A 23,922-nucleotide genomic window follows, 5' to 3' on the forward strand; every position below is an offset into this window, starting at 1 on the left:
GGTATTTCTATTTGGTAACTGCTTTTACAGTTACCAGTCCATCGCACATAATGTTTTTCCCTTTATTCTTAAACAACACATACAGCCTCATACCCACACCAAGAGATGACGCGTACATATGAGTTTAATTAGGAACACTTTAAGCTGCTGAGAGCCTTGGGTTTCAGTTTTACAGTTTGTGGAAGTTCCAGGGAAGATGGTAAAAAACAGAACAACCATCACTGTTGCATAAGAGTTAAGCAGCTCCAGCTGGAACTCACTGAACCTCAGCTGCAAATTGTTACCTTCAAACAAAAAGGTTTTATCCTGCTCATAATGATAATTCAGGTAAAACAAGAATATTTACTCGTACTCGTCATCTTCCGCTTATCCGGGACCGGGTCGCGGGGGCAGCAGACTCATCAGAGACACCCAGACGTCCCTTGAACTCCTCCACTTGAGGCAGGAACTCCCCTCCAACCTGAAGAGGACAAGCCACCCTTTTCCGGTTGAGTACCATGGCCTCCGACTTGAAGGAGTTGATCTTCATCCCAGCCGCTTCACACTCGGCTGCGAACCGCCCCAGCGCATGCAGTAGGTCTTGGCTAGAGGGGGCCAGCAGGACCATGTCATCTGCAAAAAGAAGAGACAAAATCCACTGGTCCCCAAACCAGACCCCCTACGGCCTTTTCTGCGTCTAGAAATCCTGTCCATAAAAGTTATGAACAGGACCGGTGACAAAGGGCACCGGGAACAGGTCCGACTTAGTGCCGGCAATGTGGACCAAACTCCTGCTCTGCTCGTACAGGGACCGGATGGCCCCTAATAAAGGGACCCCGATTCCATACTCCTGGAGCACCCCCCACAGGGCACCATGAGGGACACAGTTGAATGCTTTCTCCAGGTCCACAAAACACATGTGGACCAGTTGGGCAAACTCCCATGAACACTCAAGCACCCTGCAGAGGGTGTAGAACTGGTCCATGGTTCCACGACCGGGACAAAAACCACACTGCTCCTCCTGAAGCCGAGGTTCAACTATCGGCCGGACTCTCTTCTCCAATACCCTGGCGTAGGCCTTACCAGGGAGGCTGAGGAGTGTGATCCTCCTGTAGTTGGAACACACCCTCCGGTCACCCTTCTTATGAAGGGGGACCACCACCCCAGTCTGCCAATCCAGAGGCACTGTCCCTGACCGCCACGCAATGTTGAAGAGGCGTGTCAACCATGACAGCCCCACAACATCCAGAGATTTGAGGTACTCAGGGCGGATCTTATCCACCCCCGAAGCGTGATGGCAGGATTGAGGAGATCCTCGAACTACTCCTTCCACCGCCCGATAATGTCCTCAGTCGAGGTCAGCAGCCTCCCACCTCTACTATAAACAGTGTTGGCGAAGCACTGCTTCCCCCTCCTGAGGCACCGGACGGTTTTCCACAATCGCTTCGAGGCCAACTGGCAGTCCTTCTCCACGGCCTCACCGAACTCCTCCCAGGCCCAAGTTTTTGCCTCTGCCACCGCCCAGGCTGCAGCACGCTTGGCCTCATGGTACCCGTCAGCCGCCTCAGGAGTCCCACAAGCCAACCTCAGCCGATAGAACTCCTTCTTCAGCTTGACAGCATCCCTTACTGCCGGTGTCCACCACCGGGTTCTGGGATTGCCACCACGACAGGCACCGCAGACCTTACGGCCACAGCTACGGGCAGCAGCATCAACAATAGATGCGGAGAACATGGTCCACTCAGACTCTATGTCTCCAACATCCCCCGGAATCTGGTCAAAGCTCTCCCGGAGGTGGGAGTTGAATCCATCCTTGGCCGAGGGCTCCTCCAGGCGTTCCCAGCAGACCCTCACTATGCACTTGGGCCTGCCAAGTCTGTCCGACTTTCACCTCCTCCAGCGGATCCAACTCACCACCAGGTGGTGATCAGTGGACAGCTCAGCCCCTCTCTTCACCCGAGTGTCCAAAACATGCGGCCGAAGGTCTGATGATACGACAACAAAGTCGATCATTGACCTCCTACCTAGGGTATCCTGGTGCCAAGTGCACTGATGGACACCCTTATATTTGAACATGGTGTTCATTATCGACAATCCGTGACTGGCACAGAAGTCCAATAACAAAACACCACTCAGATTCTGATCGGGGAGGCCATTCCTCCAGATCACGCCTCTCCAGGTGTAACTGTCATTTCCCACGTGGGCGTTGAAGTCCCCCAGCAGAATAATGGAGTCCCCGGGAGGGGCAATATCCAGCAACCCCGACAGGGACACCAAGAAGGCCGGGTACTCCACACTACTGCTCGGCCCATAGGCCGAAACGACAGTCAGAGACCTATCCCCAACCCGAAGGCGCAGGGATGCGACCCTCTCATCCACTGGGGTAAACCCCAACATGAGACGGCTGAGCTGGGGGCAACAAGCAAACCCACCCCAGTCTGTCGCCTCTCCCCGTGGGCCACTCCAGAGTAGAAGAGAGTCCAACCCCTCTCAAGGAGATTGGTTCCAGAGCCCACGCTGTGCATGGAGGCGAGTCCGACTATTTCTAGTCGATATCTCTCGACCTCCTGCACAAGCTCAGGCTCCTTCCCCCCCAGCGAGGTGACATTCCACGTCCCTAGAAGATTTGGAAGAGCCTCCACTGGCCTCTTCAAGTGACCCTAAGATTTTCAGTTGAGTTCTGAACCCTGGCTACGCCCCAACCTTGATTTTATTCTGGTGCAGCTGCTGTTTTAGTGATTCTGACGTATGTTTGGACTCACAATAATGCTGAAAAATAAAATCCATCTTCATCTTGAGTTTTTCAGCACAACGTTTTGGTTAAAACTGACTGGTATGAAGAAATTTCCATGAATGCATCCTACTTTAGAAGCAGTTAACTTTTTTCTGAAGAAATGTAATCCCAGAGCATGATGCAGCCACCACTGTATTTTACTTTGGGTATGGTGTTCTGGTGAAACTGATGTGGTTTTTTTGTGCTAAACTCACCTTTTGGAACTGTGGCCCACGTTCCAGTTTAGTTTCATCAGAACATGACTTCCACAAGGTTTTGGGAGATTTTAGCCAGGCCTGGGTGTTTTCTTCTGAATAAAAGGGTTTTGTCTTTCGGCCCTACTTCTTGCTCCAGATATATGGAAAATACAGTGTTGTCACATGTAGAACGCAGCCTGTACTGGCCAGATATTCTTGCAGCTCCTTGCATCTATTTGGTCTGACCAGTTTCAGTCCTGCCTTTTAATCAGTCATGGAGAAACACCCACTTTTACTAATGTCACTGTTGTTTCATGTATTCTTTAATTATTAAATGACTGTTGTTAATGTGCCATTAAAGCCAAGCTCTAACTAAGGTGGCAAATCAGCAAATATCAAGAAAATCCTGCTAAGACAGAAGAACTTCATCCGATTCACTAAAACAGATGCTGGCTGTAAATGTTGGCGCTGAATCAAAAGCTAGTTCAGCAAAGTGTTAGATTACAGATGTGCAACCAGGTTATTGCAGCTTTTTAGGTTTCTTTAACATTTTATGGTTCTTCATCTACAAAGCATAATATCACAACCAGATGTGTTACATGCCACAACGTTCTTGAGCATTTGGATTGAAACTCTCCCAGAGAGAGCCCCACATCAGAGGCCAGCATGGCTTCCTTTTTTTTTAGCATCCTCTTGATGTATGACTGTACTAGTGTGCCTAAATCACTGCTTTTATTGTAAAAAAAAAAAAAAATTGGGGAATTTGTACTCCACCTCCCAAGAACAGAGGACATGCAAGTACCAAACCTCGTAAAGCTTTAAAACAGTCCAGGACTTTGTTTGAGAACCATGAGGCATTTGTGTATAGTGATTGCCTGCCTGCTGGTGTTTCTGCAGCAGGCACAATCCAGTAGAGACGACAAGACAAGCTGCAAGCCAGTTACAGCCAGCTTTTGTCAAGGTTTGGGATATACTTCTACTCCTTACCCAAAAGGGATTCAAGGGTTCAGCCTGCACCAAACTGGTCAGATGGTGGAGACCGCTTGCTCACCACACATTGCCACAGTCATGTGTCGCGTTGTTGTACCTGAATGCGGTTCAGAAAATGAAAGCCAGAAGAAGCCATGCCGAGCACTCTGTGAGAAGGTCAAGAGAGATTGTGAATCCACTCTAAGAGCAAAGTGGTTGTTCTGGCCGATAAGGCTCCGATGTGACTCATTACCGGTGTCCAACTGTGTGCAGGTTAGTATAACATGATGAAGATTTTACTTCAGGTTTAATGGATGCACTTGTGCGTTTTTTAAAATAAGTAACTTCTTTGCGACTTTAAGATGCATCACTTCCAAAACACCTGACTTAAATAGGTAGATCATTGCCAGGCCACTGCAGAAAATGATGACATGATGAGGAGGTAATTCTGGCATTTGTTTTAGATGTGTTGGGCAGGGATTCATCTAAAGTTATTAGAGCTTTGTGTGGTGCAGCAGTTTGAGAAAGGGAAACAGAGGCATTATTAAACATATCTTTGTATAAGTCTCTATAACCACCATGATACCATGGCAGAGGATGCTTTAAGCATGACATGCCTACACTTCTGTTTGCATGTACCCTGGTTGGTATCCTCAGTGCATGATTAACATTAATAAATCTACTACCATATAGCATCAAAGTAGACAGACCAAACCAATGAAAAAATAGTTGTATGACTTTCAGCTATTTGGATTTTGTGTGTGGTTGTGTGTGTGTGTGAATTTGTCACCTGTGGTGCAAAGTTATTACCAGTAGAAACCTTGCAATACTCAGCATCCAAGAGCAACAAAGAAAAGATAGCCTTTGCTGTAAAATGCCACAGCAGCTGCAAGCGGACAAACACCAGGGACCCCCACAGGATAGCCATAAACCCTCATACAAATTCCAGCAAATTCCAGAAGCAGCAGGCCCCACGTCAGGGAGGTGAAGGGAGGGGCTTAGGGCACTGAACTCTCGGATTCAGCAGGCCAAGCCCAAAGTTCAGTCACCCAAAACCCCACAGCAAGACTACCCCACAGTACCATCCCGCCTGGTGGCATAATCCCTGCAGCCCACAGGTGGGCCGATATATCCCCAAGAACCATAGATCCCCAGCCAGGGACCCACAACGCTGCGACGTGACCCAGGCCCATACACAAACAACATGACTCTGACACCACCACCCACCTCCCTGCAACACAGCCAGATACCCGAATGCCAGCCTCACATTACAAATCCCTTGCAAACTAGTACTGGTGCAGAGGCAGGGGCAGCAAAGGACAATGCCATGTGTCCAGCACAATCCTTGTCCGTGGTGCATGCTTGTGCATCTTTGTTAATGTAAAATGTTGCTATGAATGGATGTGTGTAAAACTAAAGTGCTTTAAAATTGCCGTTGGGTGTTGGAGACCCCGCTGCTAGCTGATGGAGTCTTTCTCACCCCAACTTTAAGGCCCTATGTGTCTCTAATACTGTACATTCAAATGTAGGTGCAGGATGGGGCCAAGATGTTTTTTTTTATCAATTACTATTTTTCTGCTCTACCAGGGTGAAATGATTCCTGTTACTGAAGCTCCACCAGCAACATGTCAGGCAATCACTGTACGTCTCTGCATTGACCTGCCTTACAGAGAGACCATCCTGCCAAATAGTCTAGGTCACAAAACTCAACATGAGGCAGGCCTTGAGATGCACCAGTTTGCCCCACTTTTAAAAGTGGAATGCTCTCCTCACATGAAGCCTTTCCTCTGCTCAGTCTACACACCTAAATGTGTGTCAGGAAAACCCCAACCTCCATGCAGAACCCTTTGTGAGCAGGCTCGGTCTGGATGTGCTCAACTGATAAGACAATCTGGCTTTCCGTGGCCTGAGTCCTTAAAGTGTGAATCTTTTACTACTGAGTCCTGTGAAGAGGTAAGCTTGTTGCTTTAATTATACTTCTGCTTAAAATTTAGTGGTTTGGACTTTCAATTATCAGAATATTGTATAATTATCACTTAGCAAGTCCCATGCTTCAAGTTAAACAAGGCTTCCAGAACAACTTCTGTTAATGTGGGATCTTACCTTATAGAAATCATATCAATCACATTATTTGTTTTTTTAGATGGATTTATTTTCATTTTAACCCTTTACAACCTGAATGAAGGTATCAAAATTAACAATCTGTTCTTAAAATGTTCTGTAGTTAGTGGAGGATTATTTTGTCCCAGTTGACAAACGTAATTGTTATCAATGTTAAATTACGTTACCAGTAAAAAGTTTAAAATACACTTTCTCACTTATTGGGTCTCTTTACCTTCATAACTATTAATATTGTAGATTCTCACCAAAGGCATCAAAACTGTGTATGAACACACATGGAATTATGTAGTAAACAAACAGTGAAATAACTGTAAACATTTTTATATTTTAGATTCTTCAAAAGAGCCACTCTTTGCTTTCATGACTGCTTTTCTCTCTTAGTATTCTCTCCATTAACTTCATGATGGTCTCCATGAGCTTCACGAGGTGGTCACCTGAAATGGTTTTCCAAAGAATCTTGAAAGAACCAGAGGTTCACTGAGAGACAGCCAAAGGTTAATATTTTAGTCATCACAGCAAAGGGCGGCTAATCTAAGGAATCTAAAATATAACATATTTGTTCTTTTACAATTTTTCATTTGCTTCATATTTTCATATGTGCCCATTACTGTTTTGATGACCAAAAAAAGCCAAAGATATCATCATGTTGTTTCATGAGTTATAGAAAATACAGATGAAAGAGCCTAATTAGGTCATTTATGTTTTCACTCTTGAAATCTGAGTCTGGAAGAGTACGGCATTTTGAAATGGAAAATGTGTAGAAACCTTAAAGGTCTCACTGCAAACAGATAATTAATTCTTTGGAAAAATTGTAAAATTTTAGCAAATGACCTTTCAAGGTTTCTTGTGGCAACCTTTAGCTGCCAGACTCCAACCTTCCCTTTTTTTCTGCAGACTGGTGACTCAGAAGGATCACAATCACAACCAGATGTTGAGCATGCTTCACAGCTTTTGGTCACTCGGGCTGGAATTTCCCAGAACAGAGCCCCTGCTGTGAGACAGATTTGTTTATATTGCATGTTAACCATCATTTTGTTTCATGATCTGTGGTCTTAAACAAGCACCTTGTTTGTAAAAACCCCACTCATAGAATCTTGCTCCACCTCCCAACAAAAGCAGCACACTAAGTTAAAGCTTTGGGATACAGACTGTAGTAGAGAATCATGAAGCATTTCTTCTTAGTGGTTCTGTGCATGCAGGTCTTTCCTCAACAAGTGCAACCTGGAAAAGATGAAAGTACAAACTGCAAGCCAGTAACAGCCAGCTTTTGTCAAGGTGTGGGTTACAAAACTACCCTTTATCCAAGTGGGGTCCAGGGCTTCAACCTGCAGCAGATTGGCCAGATTGTGCAGACGGCCTGTTCTCCACATGTTGATATTCTCATGTGTCGCGTTGCCGTGCCTGAATGTGGCTCAGGCAATGAAAGTTGGGTGAAACCATGCCGGGCTCTCTGTGAAAAGGTCAAGAAGGATTGTGAATCCACATTAAGAGCAAAACGACTCAGCTGGCCAGCAACGCTGCGGTGTGAAAATCTCCCACAGACTGACTGTGTTCAGGTAAGTTTTAGACATTTCTAAAGATTGATATCTCTGTAGAGGATTTTCTTCTATTACTTAACTAAAAGATTCTGAAACAATTTGATCTCTTTAAAAGTTAGTTTTATTAATTAGGGAATTTGGTTTTAGTTTGAGATTTAAATACACATAACATTTAAAGATGGCATTTATCTAACATCAAAAGTTAAAATGGAGTAAAATTCTGCTTGTGGTAAACCGTAAAGATACGGTTTATAAGATTTATTAGATACAGCTTATAAATCAGTAACTATAGTGCCACCGCCAAAGGTATTTATACCCCTTTAACCTTTTCACAGGTTATCACAACTACAAACTTCGCGGCATTTTATTGGAGGTTTATATGATAGACTAGCACAAAGGAGCACATAATTGTGAAGTAGAAGGAATACGTTTATTATTTTACTACTAAAAATATGAAAAGTGTAGCATGCATAAATATTTGGCTCTCCAGAGTCAGTACTCTGCAGAACCAGTTTCGCTGCAGTACAGCTACAAGTCTTTTGAGGTATGTTTGCGCTAGCTTTGGACCTCTACAGACCAAGCTTCTGGTCCATTCTTTGAATGCAAAATGTCTGCAACAATTTTGCCACTGATTCTTATCTAGCTTAAATTCTGGACTTTTTCCATTACAACACATGAATATGATTTGAAACCCATAGCACTGTGTGTCCTGTGCTGTTGTCCTTCTGGGACGTGAGGCTCTACCCTGGTCCCAAGCCGTTTGCAGCCTCTTACAGGTTTTCTTCTAGGATTTCCTGTTGAAGCTCCTTCCATCTTCCTATTTACACTGAACAGATTCTCTGTCCCATCTGATCAAAAGCATCCACACACCATGATGCTGTGTGTCTAACTATTGGGTGTTTTCAGAGTGATGTGCAGTCTGGAACATTTTACATATCTGTCAAAAAGACCAAGTTTGGCCTTATTTGACCAGAGCACGTTCTTCCCCACATTTGCAAATGGCAAATTGAATTTCTTTTGTCTTTCAACAACATCTTCCTTCCAGATTTTCCCAAAGACCAGATCTATGAGGTGCACAACTAATTGCTGTTCTGTTGATAGATTCTCCCACCTGAGCTGTGCATCCATGCAGCTCCTCCACAGTTACAATGGGCTCCTTGGCTGCTTATCTTATTAAGTCTCTCCGTCCTGGGCTTGTCTTTTTAGGTGGATGATGAGTTCTTGTTGGGTTTGCATTTTTTGCTATGATCTTTCCATATTCAGATTGGATTGAACATGGCTCTGTGGGATATTCAAAGTGTGGGATATAGTTTTATAACCTAACCATCAATATGTTCTGTAACAAATCTCTGAGGCTGCATGCATACAAAATCTACATAGCAGGTCTCACAGGGTTCGCCCATTTGTCAAACTCCTTTGTATGCATTTCCTTGCAAAAGTATTTAACCACTGAGTTGATATATGCAGTTTACAAACATGTAAAAGGTGCTGAGGTCAGATTAACCAAAATCGGATCAAAGCATAGTCAGGTGTTATAATGACTAAGTCAAAGTCTAGACCTAAATCTAACTGAGAAGCTGTGGCAACCTGTCACTGATGCTTACAACTCAAACTGTTTTCAGGGCTGACAGAGACATACCCCAACAACTTGATAATATATATATATATATATATGTATATATATAATTACAATAAAAGGTGATTCCTCAAAGTACTGGCTGAGAGGTACTGAATACATAAAAATGAAACAAGCTTTTCGGATGTTTACTTTGAAAAATGTAATAACTGTGCAATTTTCCTTCCAATTTACAATAATATGTTAGTTTGTGCTGGCTTATCATATTAAATCTTAATAAAATAGATGTATGCCAGTGTGAAAAGGTCATTAAGTGTGAACACCTTTGGAAGCCACTAAATAATGGCCACTTCAAATCAGGACCTTACCTTTCAATAAAAAGTGTCTCAGCCTGTTTTCTGCTATGGAAATGAGGATATGCAAAAATAAAAAGTTAAAAAAGACTAGCACCAAGGACACAGATGAGGAACATTGATGGACGGACAGACGGACGGATAGACGGATAGATGACTTATGTTTTCCTTTATTTTCTGCTTCCAGGGTCCACCTGCCCCTGTCACACAAGCCCCCTCAGGAACATGTCAGCCAATCACGGTTCCCCTTTGCGAAGATGTTTCCTACACAAACACTGTCCTGCCTAATATTCTAGGTCACAAATCCCAGGAAGAGGCAGGCCTGGTTATACATCAGTTTTTCCCACTTATAAAGGTTGAATGCTCTCCTCAGCTTAAGCCCTTCTTGTGCTCAGTCTACATACCTAAATGTGTGTCAGGAAGACCCCAGCCTCCCTGCAGAACCCTCTGTGAACAGGCCCGATCAGGCTGTGGAAGACTGATGAGCAAGTTTGGCTTCCCATGGCCTGAAGCCTTAAAGTGTGAATCCTTTACCACAGAGTCCTGTGAAGAGGTAAGATTGTCCTCTTTCACTGTCTCATTAAGATTTAGAGACATTGTTATGTGAGATATGTTATTATGGGAATGATTACATCAATTGGAAAATTCATCCCTTTATTGCCATTGTAGACAGTTGACTGTGCTAATTAAATATATCACAAAAGTGATGCAACCAATCCCTGAATCAACAATGAAGCATTGTTTATCATTAAAAAATGACTTTGTTCTTGATGTTAATTTTTTTTTTTTCCATTTATTCAGCCTTTACTTATCAATGTCCCTGGAACATGTCAGACCAAGACTGCTCCTTTCTGCAGAGACCTGCCTTATACGGAAGCGTTTCTGCCCAACGGTCTTGGCCACAAAACGCAGGAGGAGACAAACCTGGCACTAAATGAATTTCTGCCACTTGTGGAGCTTGAATGCTCTGCTCATTTGAAGCCTTTCCTGTGCTCCGTCCACCTCCCCAAATGTGTGTCGGGGAAGGGACTGACCCCCTGCAGAACACTCTGTGAGCAGGCTCGATCCGGCTGTGAGCCGCTGATGAATAAGTTTGGCATAAGATGGCCTGAAAACCTGAAATGTGAGGCATTTACAACAGACTCATGTGAAGAGGTACATATGCTGAATCTCTCACTGTTTTTTTACTTAGTGTGTTTTCTCTTCTATGTTTCTGTCATTTGGACTTGAGTTTACTTGGTTTAAAATATAAGTGATCTGCTCTTTTAGAGAATCCGTTGAAATTTTGAACAAACATAATAGATACAATTTTGTAAACTACATTCGTGAAACCAAAAACAACATGAATGGATAATAAAAAAGATTTTGCATTCTGAATTTGTATATTTGACGGGTTAATGGTGAAGCAGGAAACTCATAAAACCTGAAGGTGAAAAGTAGGGGCTCCTACAGAAAGTTCGCTTAGTGGTTGGCCAGATGGGAGCCGCTAATAATTTGGGAGTGGCACAACAGATCCAAAAGCCACAACACTTTTTTTGGAGATTCATGTAAGACTTCTGAAAGGACAGAATTCAAATTTGGATCAGATTAAGAAAATAAATCCTAAACTTCCTTAGCATTTTTAAATAACCTTTATGAGCTAGCTGTATACCAAACCTCAGCGGATCTCATTTGCACGGGCATGCTATTTTCAGCTCCTGCCAAGATGTAAACTACTGTAACTCCTAAATATGGACCTAAATACAGGGGTTGGACAATGAAACTGAAACACCTGGTTTTAGACCACAATAATTTATTAGCATGGTGTAGGGCCTCCTTTTGCGGCCAATACAGCGTCAATTCATCTTGGGAATGACATATACAAGTCCTGCACAGTGGTCAGAGGGATTTTTAAGCCATTCTTCTTGCAGGATAGTGGCCAGGTCACTACGTGATACTGGTGGAGGAAAACGTTTCCTGACTCGCTCCTCCAAAACACCCCAAAGTGGCTCAATCATATTTAGATCTGGTGACTGTGCAGGCCATGAGAGATGTTCAACTTCACTTTCATGTTCATCAAACCAATCTTTCACCAGTCTTGCTGTGTGTATTGGTGCATTGTCATCCTGATACACGGCACCGCCTTCAGGAAACAATGTTTGAACCATTGGATGCACATGGTCCTCAAGAATGGTTCGGTAGTCCGTGGCAGTGACGCCCCCATCTAGCACAAGTATTGGGCCAAGGGAATGCCATGATATGGCAGCCCAAACCATCACTAATCCACCCCCATGCTTCACTCTGGGCATGCAACAATCTGGGTGGTACGCTTCTTTGGGGCTTCTCCACACCGTAACTCTCCCGGATGTGGGGAAAACAGTAAAGGTGGACTCATCAGAGAACAATACATGTTTCACATTGTCCACAGCCCAAGATTTGCGCTCCTTGCACCATTGAAACCGACGTTTGGCATTGGCATGAGTGACCAAAGGTTTGGCTATAGCAGTCCGGCCGTGTATATTGACCCTGTGGAGCTCCCGACGGACAGTTCTGGTGGAAACAGGAGAGTTGAGGTGCACATTTAATTCTGCTGTGATTTGGGCAGCCGTGGTTTTATGTTTTTTGGATACAATCCGGGTTAGCACCCGAACATCCCTTTCAGACAGCTTCCTCTTGCGTCCACAGTTAATCCTGTTGGATGTGGTTTGTCCTTCTTAGTGGTATGCTGACATTACCCTGGATACCGTGGCTCTTGATACATCACAAAGACTTGTTGTCTTGGTCACAGATGCACCAGCAAGACATGCACCAACAATTTGTCCTGTTTTGAACTCTGGTATGTCACCCATAATGTTGTGTGCATTTCAATATTTCGAGCAAAACTGTGCTCTTACCCTGCTAATTGAACCTTCACACTCTGCTCTTACTGGTGCAATGTACAATCAATGAAGACTGGCTACCAGGCTGGTCCAATTTAGCCATGAAACCTCCCACACTAAAATGACAGGTGTTTCAGTTTCATTGTCCAACCCCTGTATGTGCTACTGGTATTGTTTGAGGATGGAGCCAGGAATGAGTGACAGATTTATTCATCTAATATAAATAAATAAATGTTGCACCTCATTAAAGTGTGTCCTTTTTCTCTCTATTTATAGGGATGCCATGTGCCCCTAACATTTTTTCTATTAGTTTTGGTCATGTGGCCAAATGTTGGTTTTAACCTAAATGAGTAAAAATAGTCAAAGAAATGTGTACATCCAAAACAATCTGACAGTTTGTATTTTTGTCTGCAGTATGGAGTGAGCAGCAGTGGCAGTATGTGTGAACCCATCACCATACCAATGTGCCAGGGCCTGTCCTACAACCAGACCATTGTCCCAAATCTTCTGGGCCACACAAGTCAACGGGAGGCCGTCATGAAGATGTCTTTCTTCAACTCAATTGTGCAGACTGTGTGCTCGGCAGACATACAGCTGTTTCTGTGCAGGGTGTATGCCCCAGAGTGTGTGGAGGACCAGGTGCAGCGCCCCTGCAGGTCATTCTGTGAAAAGGCCAGAAGGAACTGTGAGGATTTAATAAGCAATTTTGGAGTCTTCTGGCCAAATGAGCTGCAGTGTGATGCATTCCCAGAGGAAATGTGTATATCTGTAAGAGAAATACCGGAATATTTAGAATATGGTCCTAAATCGTGGATGTTTATATTTTAAATTTTTTCTTTTTCTCTCCCTCAGGAAGACAACAGGAAAGAGGTAAGATTACCCTAACAATTTAAAAATCCTCTTTGTTATTTTCTTGGAAGTAAACTGTAAAAAATGCCTTTAAAAATGTTGATTAAGAACATGTTCTTTTATGTTTGGACAATAGTTTCCTGAAAGATAGCGTCTATAAAATAACCTGTGTTTATTAGTGTTTTCTCCTTTTCTTTCAGATGCTGAGAGTTGAAGATGTTCTATCTAAACTGAATGCTGGTGGCTACACTGTCCGTGGCAAATGTCAGTTTATATTTCAAAGTTTTACTGCATTGCATAAATTAAATAGAAATACTTTTACTTATCTTTGTCTCTGTTGTTTAAAACATAGCTCTTACTATGAAGACTGCACACCTGCTGTTGGTACTGATGGATGTATCCTTTTGAAATGAATATGTTGGATTTTTTGGGCATAAATTACTTCTTTGGTACAACTGGAGTCCTATGTCACCCAGTGGAAGATGGTTAGATTGATTGTTGTCTGCCATTGCTTTGGTCTCTCATTCCTCTATAGGGTGGCTGCGTCTAGCCTTATGAATAGGGTAAGGAGCTCCGTAATCAGGGGGAGAATAAAATATAGCTGCTGCTTCTCTGCATCAAAAGAAATCAGCTGAGGTGGTTTAGATATCTGATCAGAGGCCCCCGGCGTGCCTCCTTTGGATGATTTTTGAGGCATTTCCCACTTAGAGGAGACCTCAGGGCAGATCCAAAACTCAATCCAGGGACTATATTTCCCTTCTGGCCTTGGTTCACCTAGATCTTCCAGAATGTGCTGGGTCGTGGCACTGGGAAGAGGGATGTCTGTTTTCCTCTTGGACTTCTTAACTACACAAACTGATCTCAGATAACCGGTATTTGGATGGGGGAATAATTTCACTAAATTCAGTAGTGTAGTATTAAAAATGTCTTTTTAACTCTAGGTTGATTATGAAACATTTGAAGAACCTATGGTTGATTTCTCTATGAAATTAAAAGCAGAGACTTGTGAATATTTCTTGTTGCAGTTTTTGAACCCATCGTAGTGAAACCTGATTTTTCTAAAACAATAATCACACACCGGTTGTTACAGCATTTTGTGTTTCTGCATTGACTAAACTAGTGTGGAAATATAATCTTTTTCTAAAGGTTAACGGGAAAACAAGGAGCATTTTTTTAAACAAAGTCTTGAACATGAGAGGTTTTTATATTCTTTAATCGGCCCATTCAGGCAGATAAGACAGGAAACCTGGATGTGGTGGAGTTCTTCAAACTGGAGCACTACGTGGCTGTGATCAGGAGAGAGTACGTGGAAAACTACGAAGGCAGGACTCAATCTGCAGTCACAAAGACCCAAATGAAAAAGGCGATTGCTTCCCATGGTGTGTGGTTATATGTTAATTTTTTATGTGGAATATTTGCAGCAAAAATCTATTTTTATTCCTGACATTGGTGCAACACAGATATTAGAAATAAAATGAAATTTTAACTGTGCTGTTACACCTCATTTCAAACTCATTGTTCAAACATATTTTAATGTGAAACCACTGGTAATGGGGCTGTTTTTGCACAATGTACAGCAAATAGCATTTTGCTCCAAAAATAATACATTTACAGTAAACATCCAATAGCTTTGCATATTTTTATTAAATTTGAAATTGTTTTCATTTATTTTTTATTTTATTAATTTTGGGTCTCTGTCTTGCAGATTTCAATTTAGATGAGGAAACCTTCAGAGCGCTTTGGCTTGAATACAGCTCTCATGGTGGAATTGACTATGACAGTTATGTAGCAGCCCTGACAAAACTTAAAATCCTCAAAGGTACACACTCTCTCTGGCCTTTTACACCAGTTGCCATTGTTTATGTATGGGCTTTTTCAGTATGCATCAAATTGTTTTTGAGTTTTCTTTCCATAGTTTTATAAACTGTACAATACACAAGGATGCACGTTAATAGATTGGTTTACGCAGTGAAAATTTGAGAAAATTTTCAGGATATGCTTCTTGTCTCAGATCGCTTTCAAGCTCATCTGCTGAACCTGTCATGTGACTGCAGGGTTGCAAGCTTCTCGTTCAAGCAGGTGAGTTGACTTGTTTTTCTAATATCAAAACTATCTCTGGTAGATGTTGCCCAGGAATGTCAGTCAGTCAGTCAGTCATTTTCTACCGCTTATTCCATAGTGGGTCGTGTGGGAGCTGGTGCCTATCATGTTTGAAATCCAATTTATTAATTAATGTATTTATTTTTTTTACCGTGTCCTGTCCGGCAGAGTATCGCTCAGAATTGTTGTCTGAGTGCCAAGAAATTGCCCTACAGATTTACTTTCACAAGCGGAGCATCACAGCTAATGCTTTAAAGCTCTGCTTGATATTTATAAAATAAACTTTATTATAAACTTCTTTGGGAATATTTCAATTGTTACGGACACGGAGGCTGAAATGAAAAGGAAAAAAGAAGCTCAAAAAAGAGAGAGATGGGGGAAAATGGGAGAAAGGGAGGAAAGAGTGGAGGAGAGAAAGAAGGATGATGAGAATACAAGATTACACCCTGCTTGCTTATACACCTACAGCTGTTTTTTTTTTTTTTAACAAAATAGTACACGGTAATTCTGAATATAAAATGTACTTAGTGAGAGGTGCAGCCCAATATAGAACATCTGTGTATCTATCAACACCTGAAACTTAACACCTGTGAGTATGGGTGTGGACGCGCTTTTGTATACAAGGTTTCTCCACAGAAATATGCAATAGCGAATGTGAGGACCCAGAGGCCTGCCCCATGGTCCCTGGACGGACACTGAGGAGATCCGAGCCACAGACATCTAAAGGCCCCCCAAACCACAGGAATCCCAGGAGAACCACCGCCGGGATAACCACAACCCCCCCAGAGAAGAGCAGTGGAGAGTCCCAGGGGAACCACCCAGCAGCGACAGTGCAGAAGCCCCAGGGAGCCGCAGCGACTAGCCCACAGGCCCCGCCGGCAGCCGTCCACACCCGAGCAGATCCAGCCATGGACCCAGAGGCCCAAGACCCCGGGACACACCACCCCCTAAGCATAGGCCAGACAGAGTCCAGGGGGCCAGACCCCGGCAAGCAGCCACCGGGAGTGAGCCAGCACACACCAAGGCACCCGGCCCCGGACACTGAGAACCACAAGTACACCAGTGGGCAGAGACTCCAACCACCGGCAGGCGGTGTGGCAGGGAGGAAGCTGATCCAGGAGAGGGAGCAGTTCAAGACCCAACCTGTCGCAAAAAAAAAAAAAAAACAGGCACACACAATCACCCACTCCCACCCTCATGCATACACATAAAATCACTCACACCCAATGTAAGGATAAACAACAATGGACGTCATACACTCACTCACACTCCCCATGCATACTCTATACTCCCAGGTCCAGGCGCCGGTACCCCCTAGGGGCAACCAGCCCCCGGACCCAGGAGGTGGTCCCCTTCCCTCCTGGGGCAGAGGCAGACAGACAGCGCCGGTACTGCCCAGACCCGGGTGACCCTGGCCTGGCTCCCACCCCCCCGCCCCGAACCCAGTCCCCAACAACCCCCATCCACCTCTGGTGAGGGGGCTATGTACAAAAGAGGGGTCCACATGGCCCAAAGCAACCCGCCAACCGGAGCCGCCCCAGGACAGAGCAGTCCCGACCCCCCAACGAGCTCTGATCCCAACCCCATGAGTCTCCCACCCCCCAGTGAACCCCAACAAGAACCTCTACACAGGGCCACCCCCAACAAGGACACCGATATCGAACACATCCTCCCAAACCCAAATGCCACAAATCCCCACCCCCACAGGGGCACACCCCCACAGGTGAACTCCATGGCCGAGAAGCCGATGAAGCCACACCCACACAGCGCAAGCTCCACACACAGCCCCGCTCTAAGAACCCCCGCCGCACCCCGCACCCCGCTCCCCAACCACACAGCACGCCGCTACGGCAAGGCAAGGCCACTGGCGCAACAGGGCAGACCCCACCCAGCACCGCACCCACAACCGGACCCCCGACCCCGCACCATGACGGGACAAACTCATCCACCAAGAGGTCCCCAGCCAGCGGCAGGCACCCAGGGCCAGTGACCCCACCACGCCCGCCTCAGCAACAAAAAACACTACATCACTGCCACTGCAACGACCGCCCAGGGAGATACACTATCCAGCTCAGCTCCACCATCGCCACCCAGCCGATCCAAACGCCAGTGACACCACGCCCTAGAAGTGGACACAACCCCTCCACCCCACAGGCCGCAGCCCCTCCACGCCAACCCCCAGCCCACCGTCCCGATCCCCCCCTGGACAAGACAGCCAGCAGAGCAGCACACTTCCAAGCCCGCCCAACCCCCCCAGACATCGCCAACAGCCCCAGCCCACCAGTCCACGAGAGTGATACATGCACCGGCCGGGGACCTGGGCCATGCAGGCCAACCGTTCCAGGCCAAGCACAACCCGCCAGCCGCCCCGGAGCAGTCACAAGACATGCTCCGCCGCCCCACCCACCCGACCGCCAACCGCAGCCCAGCGCCCGACCCCAGGCCAGGACCACAGAAGGAAGCAGTGGAAAAAAAGGCCACTGCGGCCCCAGTTACCGGGCACCCCGCCAACCCCACCCCCAAACCCCGGGGGCGCCCCAACCCGCCGGCCACAGGTGCGGGTGGCCGCACCTGTGAAAAGATCCCTAGCCTGCTTCCGCCAGCTCAAATGTGGTGTTGATGCGTGTTGTTGTAGTGTGCATTTAAAAAGAAAAAAAAACGGTGGGGAAGAGGGTCTGCCCCCCCACCACTCTGAACCCTCAATGTCTACATGCAATTATACCCTTAGAGGTGAGCGCAGGCTCCAGAGGTTAGGCTACTAGGATATCCTCCCCCCTGATGCCATTAAGTGCGCCCACCCCCAAGACCCTACATGTGAATGTCATAAAAATGTTATAAGTGAGAGTGTCTAAGTTGTACAATAAAATTGGGGCACAGGCTGCCATCCTATTAATTTTAAATATGATGATAGGAGAACAGCCATTGCAGCATCAATGCTCTATTTGACAATTAGAATATAATTAGCTGTTAGGCAGGGAAAGAAATTTGACTGCAACTGGGCTGAACCTGTTTGACTTTAAAATTATGACATCTGCTGTTGTTTGGTGGGCAATGCATTTAATATATAACAATACTAAGTGCAAAAAAATAGCAAATTTCATACATTTGTCTTTAGCCATCATAGTTATATTACAGAAACTGTTTTTGATTCATGAAATTTGACATTAATGTTGTTTTTGTTTTGTTTCTTCTTCCAGTTCATGAAATCAGCCATAATCTGAGGATCAGCGGAACTTCATAACTGAAATAAAGCAGAAAAAATATTGCGTTGTAGTCCCTGAAGTCTGCTAGATGTTTATTAGTGTTTGTATGACCAGAACTCACATCTAGGAAAACTGTCAAATCCACAGGAGCTCATCATATTGAAAATTATTGATTGCTTCAAGCCTGGTACAATCTTTCAGTATCTGAAAAGGAAACATCCTGTTGGCTCTGGGACTATAATTCAAGGCAGAAATCTTCATAAATACAGACCATATACTCTGAATTATGATTTTATATTAAACATTTTTAAATGTGCAAAGAAGATACATCTGATTGTAGCAAACTCTGCTAAAGTGTGTGTGTGTGGAACATTTCTACTTTAAGCTAACCTATTTAAACAATTAACAACTATGCTCTAAATTGTATATGGTTGCAAACTTTGTGGTTAATTTCTAATCAAAAAAGAAAACATTACACATGTAAGTGCGTCTTTCTTTATTGAAGAGTCTTTACATTTTTACATAAGTCTTGGGATCATCATTAATCACCCAAGGTTTTCTCTGGAAGTTGAAAATCAAGTAATCAATAAAATTCTGGAATCAGCAGATTATTTTAACATTAACTTGCCATGTTTAAGCAAGCAAAACAATCTCTCTATAAGAAATACATTAGAAAGATTAACGGATAAATTAATTCTCTCTACCACAGCGATATTTAACAAAGCCAGTTGAACCTATTAAGATTCTTAAGCACTGAGAACAAATAGAACAATAAAGCAGTTTTAGTCAGCGACTCAACTGAATATTTCTAATATGTAAATACAAAATAAAAAAATAAAAAAATAAGTAAATACAACAAAATGTTCTGGTATAAAAGTCCTGATGTACAAAAAAGCAAGACAAAGCTAAGAAAAAAATGTCAGTTTTTTTAAAATACTTTTTTATAGCTTGGAAAAATAGAGACTGGCTATATGTATTTTACTACATAGGGCTGAAAAACAAAGATGAACCCTGTTGTCCAGTAGTAATCCTGAAAGCTGGGTACACCGGCTCTGTGAATTTGGTGTGGAAGGTCTGAAGGTGGGTCACTTTGCCAGACAACACCCCGAAGAAGGTAAAAATGCCACCAGGCCAGTCCAGGTAAACTCCTACTCTGTTTGAAGGAGCCCCATGGATGGAAGTTAATTTGTTTTTGTGCAGGACAGAGTGACCGTCATCAGAGCACAGCAAGTTCCAGGACTCGTCATTTTTTCCAAGACTGCATTCATCACTTTCTCTTTTCCTTTGGATTCTTTTGTAAGTTGCTGCAATATGAACTCTTCCTCTCCACTCAACCTCCCAGTAACAGTGACCAGTTTGGCCATCTGCACACAGCAGCTGTTCCAAGACATCAAACCGTTCTGGATGATCAGAATATGGCTGCTTCTCTCCCACTGTCACTTTTCTGTTGTTATCCGACAGTATTAGGTTCTTATAAGCAGTGTTGGGGTCAAGCTTGAGTTCACAAGCATCTAATGAAAAGAAACCAGTTAATCATGATGAATCTTTGAGCAGGTTTTGGGTCATAGAGACATATATTACAGTTTATATGTTCTTATGACAAATTTGATTTTAAAAGTTGTAAATATAATATACAGTCATATTGAATATATTCGAACATGTTTCGATGAGGCTTGTTTGTCAGAATAAAAGTACCTTTTTAAAATTACATTTAAGCAGGTATTTCGCATACTGTTCATTAAGCACACATTTCTTTATTAAAATTGTTTTTTAGTGGTCTGATGTAATACTTTAATCTTGTGTTTCAATTAGCTGTAAGGTGAAAATCATAATCATTAACAGAGATAAAGGCTTGAATGCATGAGTCTGTGTGTAATTAATCAATATAATGGGTTTCACTTAGTGAACTGAGTTACTGAAATAATAAACCTTTCAGTAATATTCTAATTTTGTGAATATTACTGTATAATATACAGTTTGGGAAAACCTAAAAGACATTTAACAAAATGAGCATTATTCTTATATTTAAATGAAATACTTAGAACATCACCCTTTAATTACATTTTATTAAAACTTGAGTGTTTTTGGTTAATATAGCTAAACTTTAAAAAAGCTGCTGTCTATTTTTTGGCAACAAGGATAAAGAAAATTTGTATGCAATGCTAAGCTCTGTCAGCCCTTCTTTCTTGAAGATTTTCTTGAAGACTCACACTTGATACTCACACTTCCTCAGACCAGGTTTTAAGAACTGTGATCCACTCGGTTCAATCCTGAAACAAATCACAGCAGTAACATGTAATAACTGAGGAATATTTAGAGAACTTTTTGTATTTATACAAAAAGCACAGGAGTATCTTAAAATATATATATGTATTTTTTTATTTGACTTTACAGTTTCATTAAATATTTAGCTTGTTCATACCTGAGAGTCAGCAATGCCAACTGTGAGTCCTCCTGTGCTGCAGAAAGATGCTTCAATCCAGATTCTTCTGGATGGTTGTAGCTCAGATCCAACTCTTTCAAGTGGCAGGGATTGGCCTTCAAAGATGAACCCAGCTTTGCACAGCCTTCCTTTGTGATCAGACAGCGTGACAGGCTTTACATAAAAAGAGGCATGTATTAATTTTAAGTAGAATAATTTTCTTCACTGTGTTTGCAAGAGTGACCTTGTGCTATTTAACAAGGTTTGTAATGTTAGTGGTGTCAGTACTTAACGTTCAAATGTGGCAAAATTCTGAAAACAAAATACACACAAGCAATACTTTATATGTCAGACACATGCATAGATCAGCACCATATTATAATAAACAGTTTACATAAAACCTCTCCCAGACACACTGGTATAATAAATTCCTAAGAGCAAGAGTTATTATGCATTAAAACTATTTAAATTTGAAAGATAAGAATAAATAAATATAAGACTAGATTTTTTGGTTTAACAAAGTTCTGTCAAACGAACAGGTAAATCCTGACTTGAGAGTTTGCAGTGTGCAGTGTGGACTACACAGGCCTTCACATAGCTGCTTCACTCCTGAATCTTTCAGGTCATTGTTACTGAGGTCCAATTTCTTCAGAATTAAGCATTTGGACTGGAGAGCGAGGGCTAAACCATTACAGCTCATCTCCGTTAGATTACAGGAACTCATCCTAAAATTACAATATTTGAAACAGACAGTTAACATAATCTATTTTAATATTACACTATTTGCTACACTTTGCCATGCTATTATAATGTGTTGTTGTTCTTTAACTTACATAGCCTTTGTGGAGTTTATGACCACTGTTACCAGGCCCAGTAAAGCCTTGTCTGATTCAAAGTAATTATTCAGATGAAATTCTTTCAGCGTTTCCTCTGAAGACAGTATAATGTTGACCAGAGCTGCCCACAACAGGTGACAGTTTGTCGGCTGGAAGCCTCCCTGGTCTTAGAATTGTTCTGATGTCTTCTGTTAAAGAATAGTCTTTCAGTTCATTTAGGCAGTGAAATAAGTTGTTGTTCTTCAAAATGAATATGTTCTCGCCAATCTTCTTCTTGATGTACTGGACAGTGTTCTGAATGGCGCCGCTTGATTGTCACTTTTCTGTAGTGAGGCCTTGGAGGAACGTCTGATTGGTTTTGACATCATTCTTGACACTGATCTGACCCACATACAGAAATAACTCAAGTAGAGATAATCTCACGGTGAAAAGAAGTTTATTATTTCCTAAAATCCTACAAGGAAGTGACAGGAGTTTGGTCTCTCCAACTGTGCGGGGAAAAGAGCAGGTAAGAAACAAAGACGGCAATATATATATATATATATATATATATATATATATATATATATATATATATATATATATATATATATATATATATCATAAATAATGATTATTGCTCTTACTAGAGGGTAAACGGGATCCGACAGGGGAGACGGAGTTAAGGAAACCGAAGTAGAGTTCACAGCCCTCGTACTCTCCGTGGGAAGTGAGCGGAGGGTGAAGCTGGAGTTACGTTGGAGGGTGAACAGGTCTGCAGGAGGAGTACGCTTGTCGTAGAGTAGCATAGGTCCAGTGAAAGATTGAAGATTGCTCGGTCCTGGAGGGTATGCAGAATCCAGACAGGTAATCCAAAAGCTCCAAGCGCTAGAGGAACGATTCGAGGATCGTCGCACACACAGGTTACAGATACCACATAGGCTCAACTCTCAGGCGACGAGTAGCAGACAGCCACGGCTTAAGTAGCGTACACAGCAATCAGAAGATGGAAAACACCTGTCCACGTACCTCCTGTAGCTTCGACACCCTCTGCTGGACGAATAAGGTTAGCAGAAAGCAAAAAACAGACAGGCTCCCAGATCCCGACATTACCCCCCGGTAACAAAGTCTAAGGCAAGAGGAGATTAAGGACGACCAGGGATGCTTAGGGGCTGTAAAAGGCCAGCAGGTGGTTGGTTACAATGTTTATTTCGAGCGCAGACAATACAGGCGTGAACGTACTCCTTCACGTCCTTGTGGACAGTAGGCCACCAGAACCTTCAAGAAATAAGGGCCACAGTTCTACTAGTACCAGGATGGGCAGGAAATTTAGCAAAATGGTGCCAATGGATGACACGAGAACGGGCAATAGTGGGAACAAAAATCTTGTCTCGTGGACCAGTGCCTGGATCAGGTTCCTCCCGCTGAGCGCGGGTAACAAAGTCCTCAATCTCCCACCTAAGAGGACCCACCGTCCAACTAGGAGGCAGAATGGAGACAGGTCTCTGTTCAGCTTCATCAGCAGAAAACTGACGGGACAGAGCGTCAGGTTTAGCATTCTTAGAACCGGGGCGATAGGAAATGGCCAGATTGAAGCGGGAGAAGAATAAGGACCAGCGGGACTGGCAGGGATTTAGTCGCTTAGCAGATTGTAAGTAGGCTAGATTCTTATGATCAGTCCACACAGGTTCCCTCAAGCCAATAACGCCACTCCTCCAGAGCCAATTTAATAGCTAAAAGTTCCTTGTCTCCTACATCATAATTGCGCTCCGCATCATTTAGTCTACGGGAAAAAAAAGCGCAAGGATGTAATTTTCCATCAGAAGCAGAGGTCTGGGACAGAACTGCTCCAACCCCTAAATCAGAAGCATCAACCTCCATGGTAAACTGTCTGGTAGTGTCAGGGTAGATAAGGATTGGTGCTTGGGAAAACTTCATCTTTAGAGCCTGAAAAGCTGAATCTGCCTCTGGGGTCCAGGTGTAGTGCAATTTAGTGGAGGTCAGAGCAGTCAGAGGTGCTGCGGTCTGGCTGTAATTCCGTATAAACCTCCTGTAAAAATTAGCAAACCCCAGGAAGCGTTGAAGTTGTCTTCTTGTCTCAGGAATCGGCCACTCAAGGACTGCCTTGATCTTATCAGGATCAGAACGAACCTGTCCACCCTCTAAGAT

General features: G+C 43.5%; 1 protein-coding gene across 1 annotated transcript; it reads left to right on the plus strand.

Moving 5' to 3' along the window:
• The first annotated feature begins 3,756 nt into the window (after positions 1-3,756).
• On the plus strand, positions 3,757-19,000 carry LOC124863425. Its single transcript, XM_047357794.1, has 14 exons — positions 3,757-4,191; positions 5,506-5,871; positions 6,934-7,032; positions 7,239-7,595; positions 9,694-10,059; positions 10,308-10,661; positions 12,779-13,132; positions 13,217-13,234; positions 13,414-13,477; positions 13,566-13,609; positions 14,442-14,592; positions 14,919-15,032; positions 15,225-15,292; positions 18,511-19,000. The coding sequence occupies exons 1-14, from the start codon at positions 3,799-3,801 to the stop codon at positions 18,532-18,534; spliced, it is 2,772 nt and encodes a 923-aa protein (XP_047213750.1). The 5' UTR covers positions 3,757-3,798; the 3' UTR covers positions 18,535-19,000.
• Positions 19,001-23,922: the final 4,922 nt, after the last annotated feature.

The sequence above is a fragment of the Girardinichthys multiradiatus genome, chromosome 3, assembly GCF_021462225.1.
Source record: "Girardinichthys multiradiatus isolate DD_20200921_A chromosome 3, DD_fGirMul_XY1, whole genome shotgun sequence".
Lineage (NCBI taxonomy): Eukaryota > Metazoa > Chordata > Actinopteri > Cyprinodontiformes > Goodeidae > Girardinichthys > Girardinichthys multiradiatus.

Excerpts from the sequence above, each read along its gene's own strand:
- LOC124863425 (XM_047357794.1), top strand. The coding sequence starts at position 3,799 with ATGAGGCATTTGTGTATAGTGATTGCCTGCCTGCTGGTGTTTCTGCAG. Across the intron at positions 4,192-5,505 it reads CGGTGTCCAACTGTGTGCAG|GGTGAAATGATTCCTGTTAC; the intron begins GTTAGTATAACA and ends CTGCTCTACCAG. Across the intron at positions 7,596-9,693 it reads CACAGACTGACTGTGTTCAG|GGTCCACCTGCCCCTGTCAC; the intron begins GTAAGTTTTAGA and ends TTCTGCTTCCAG.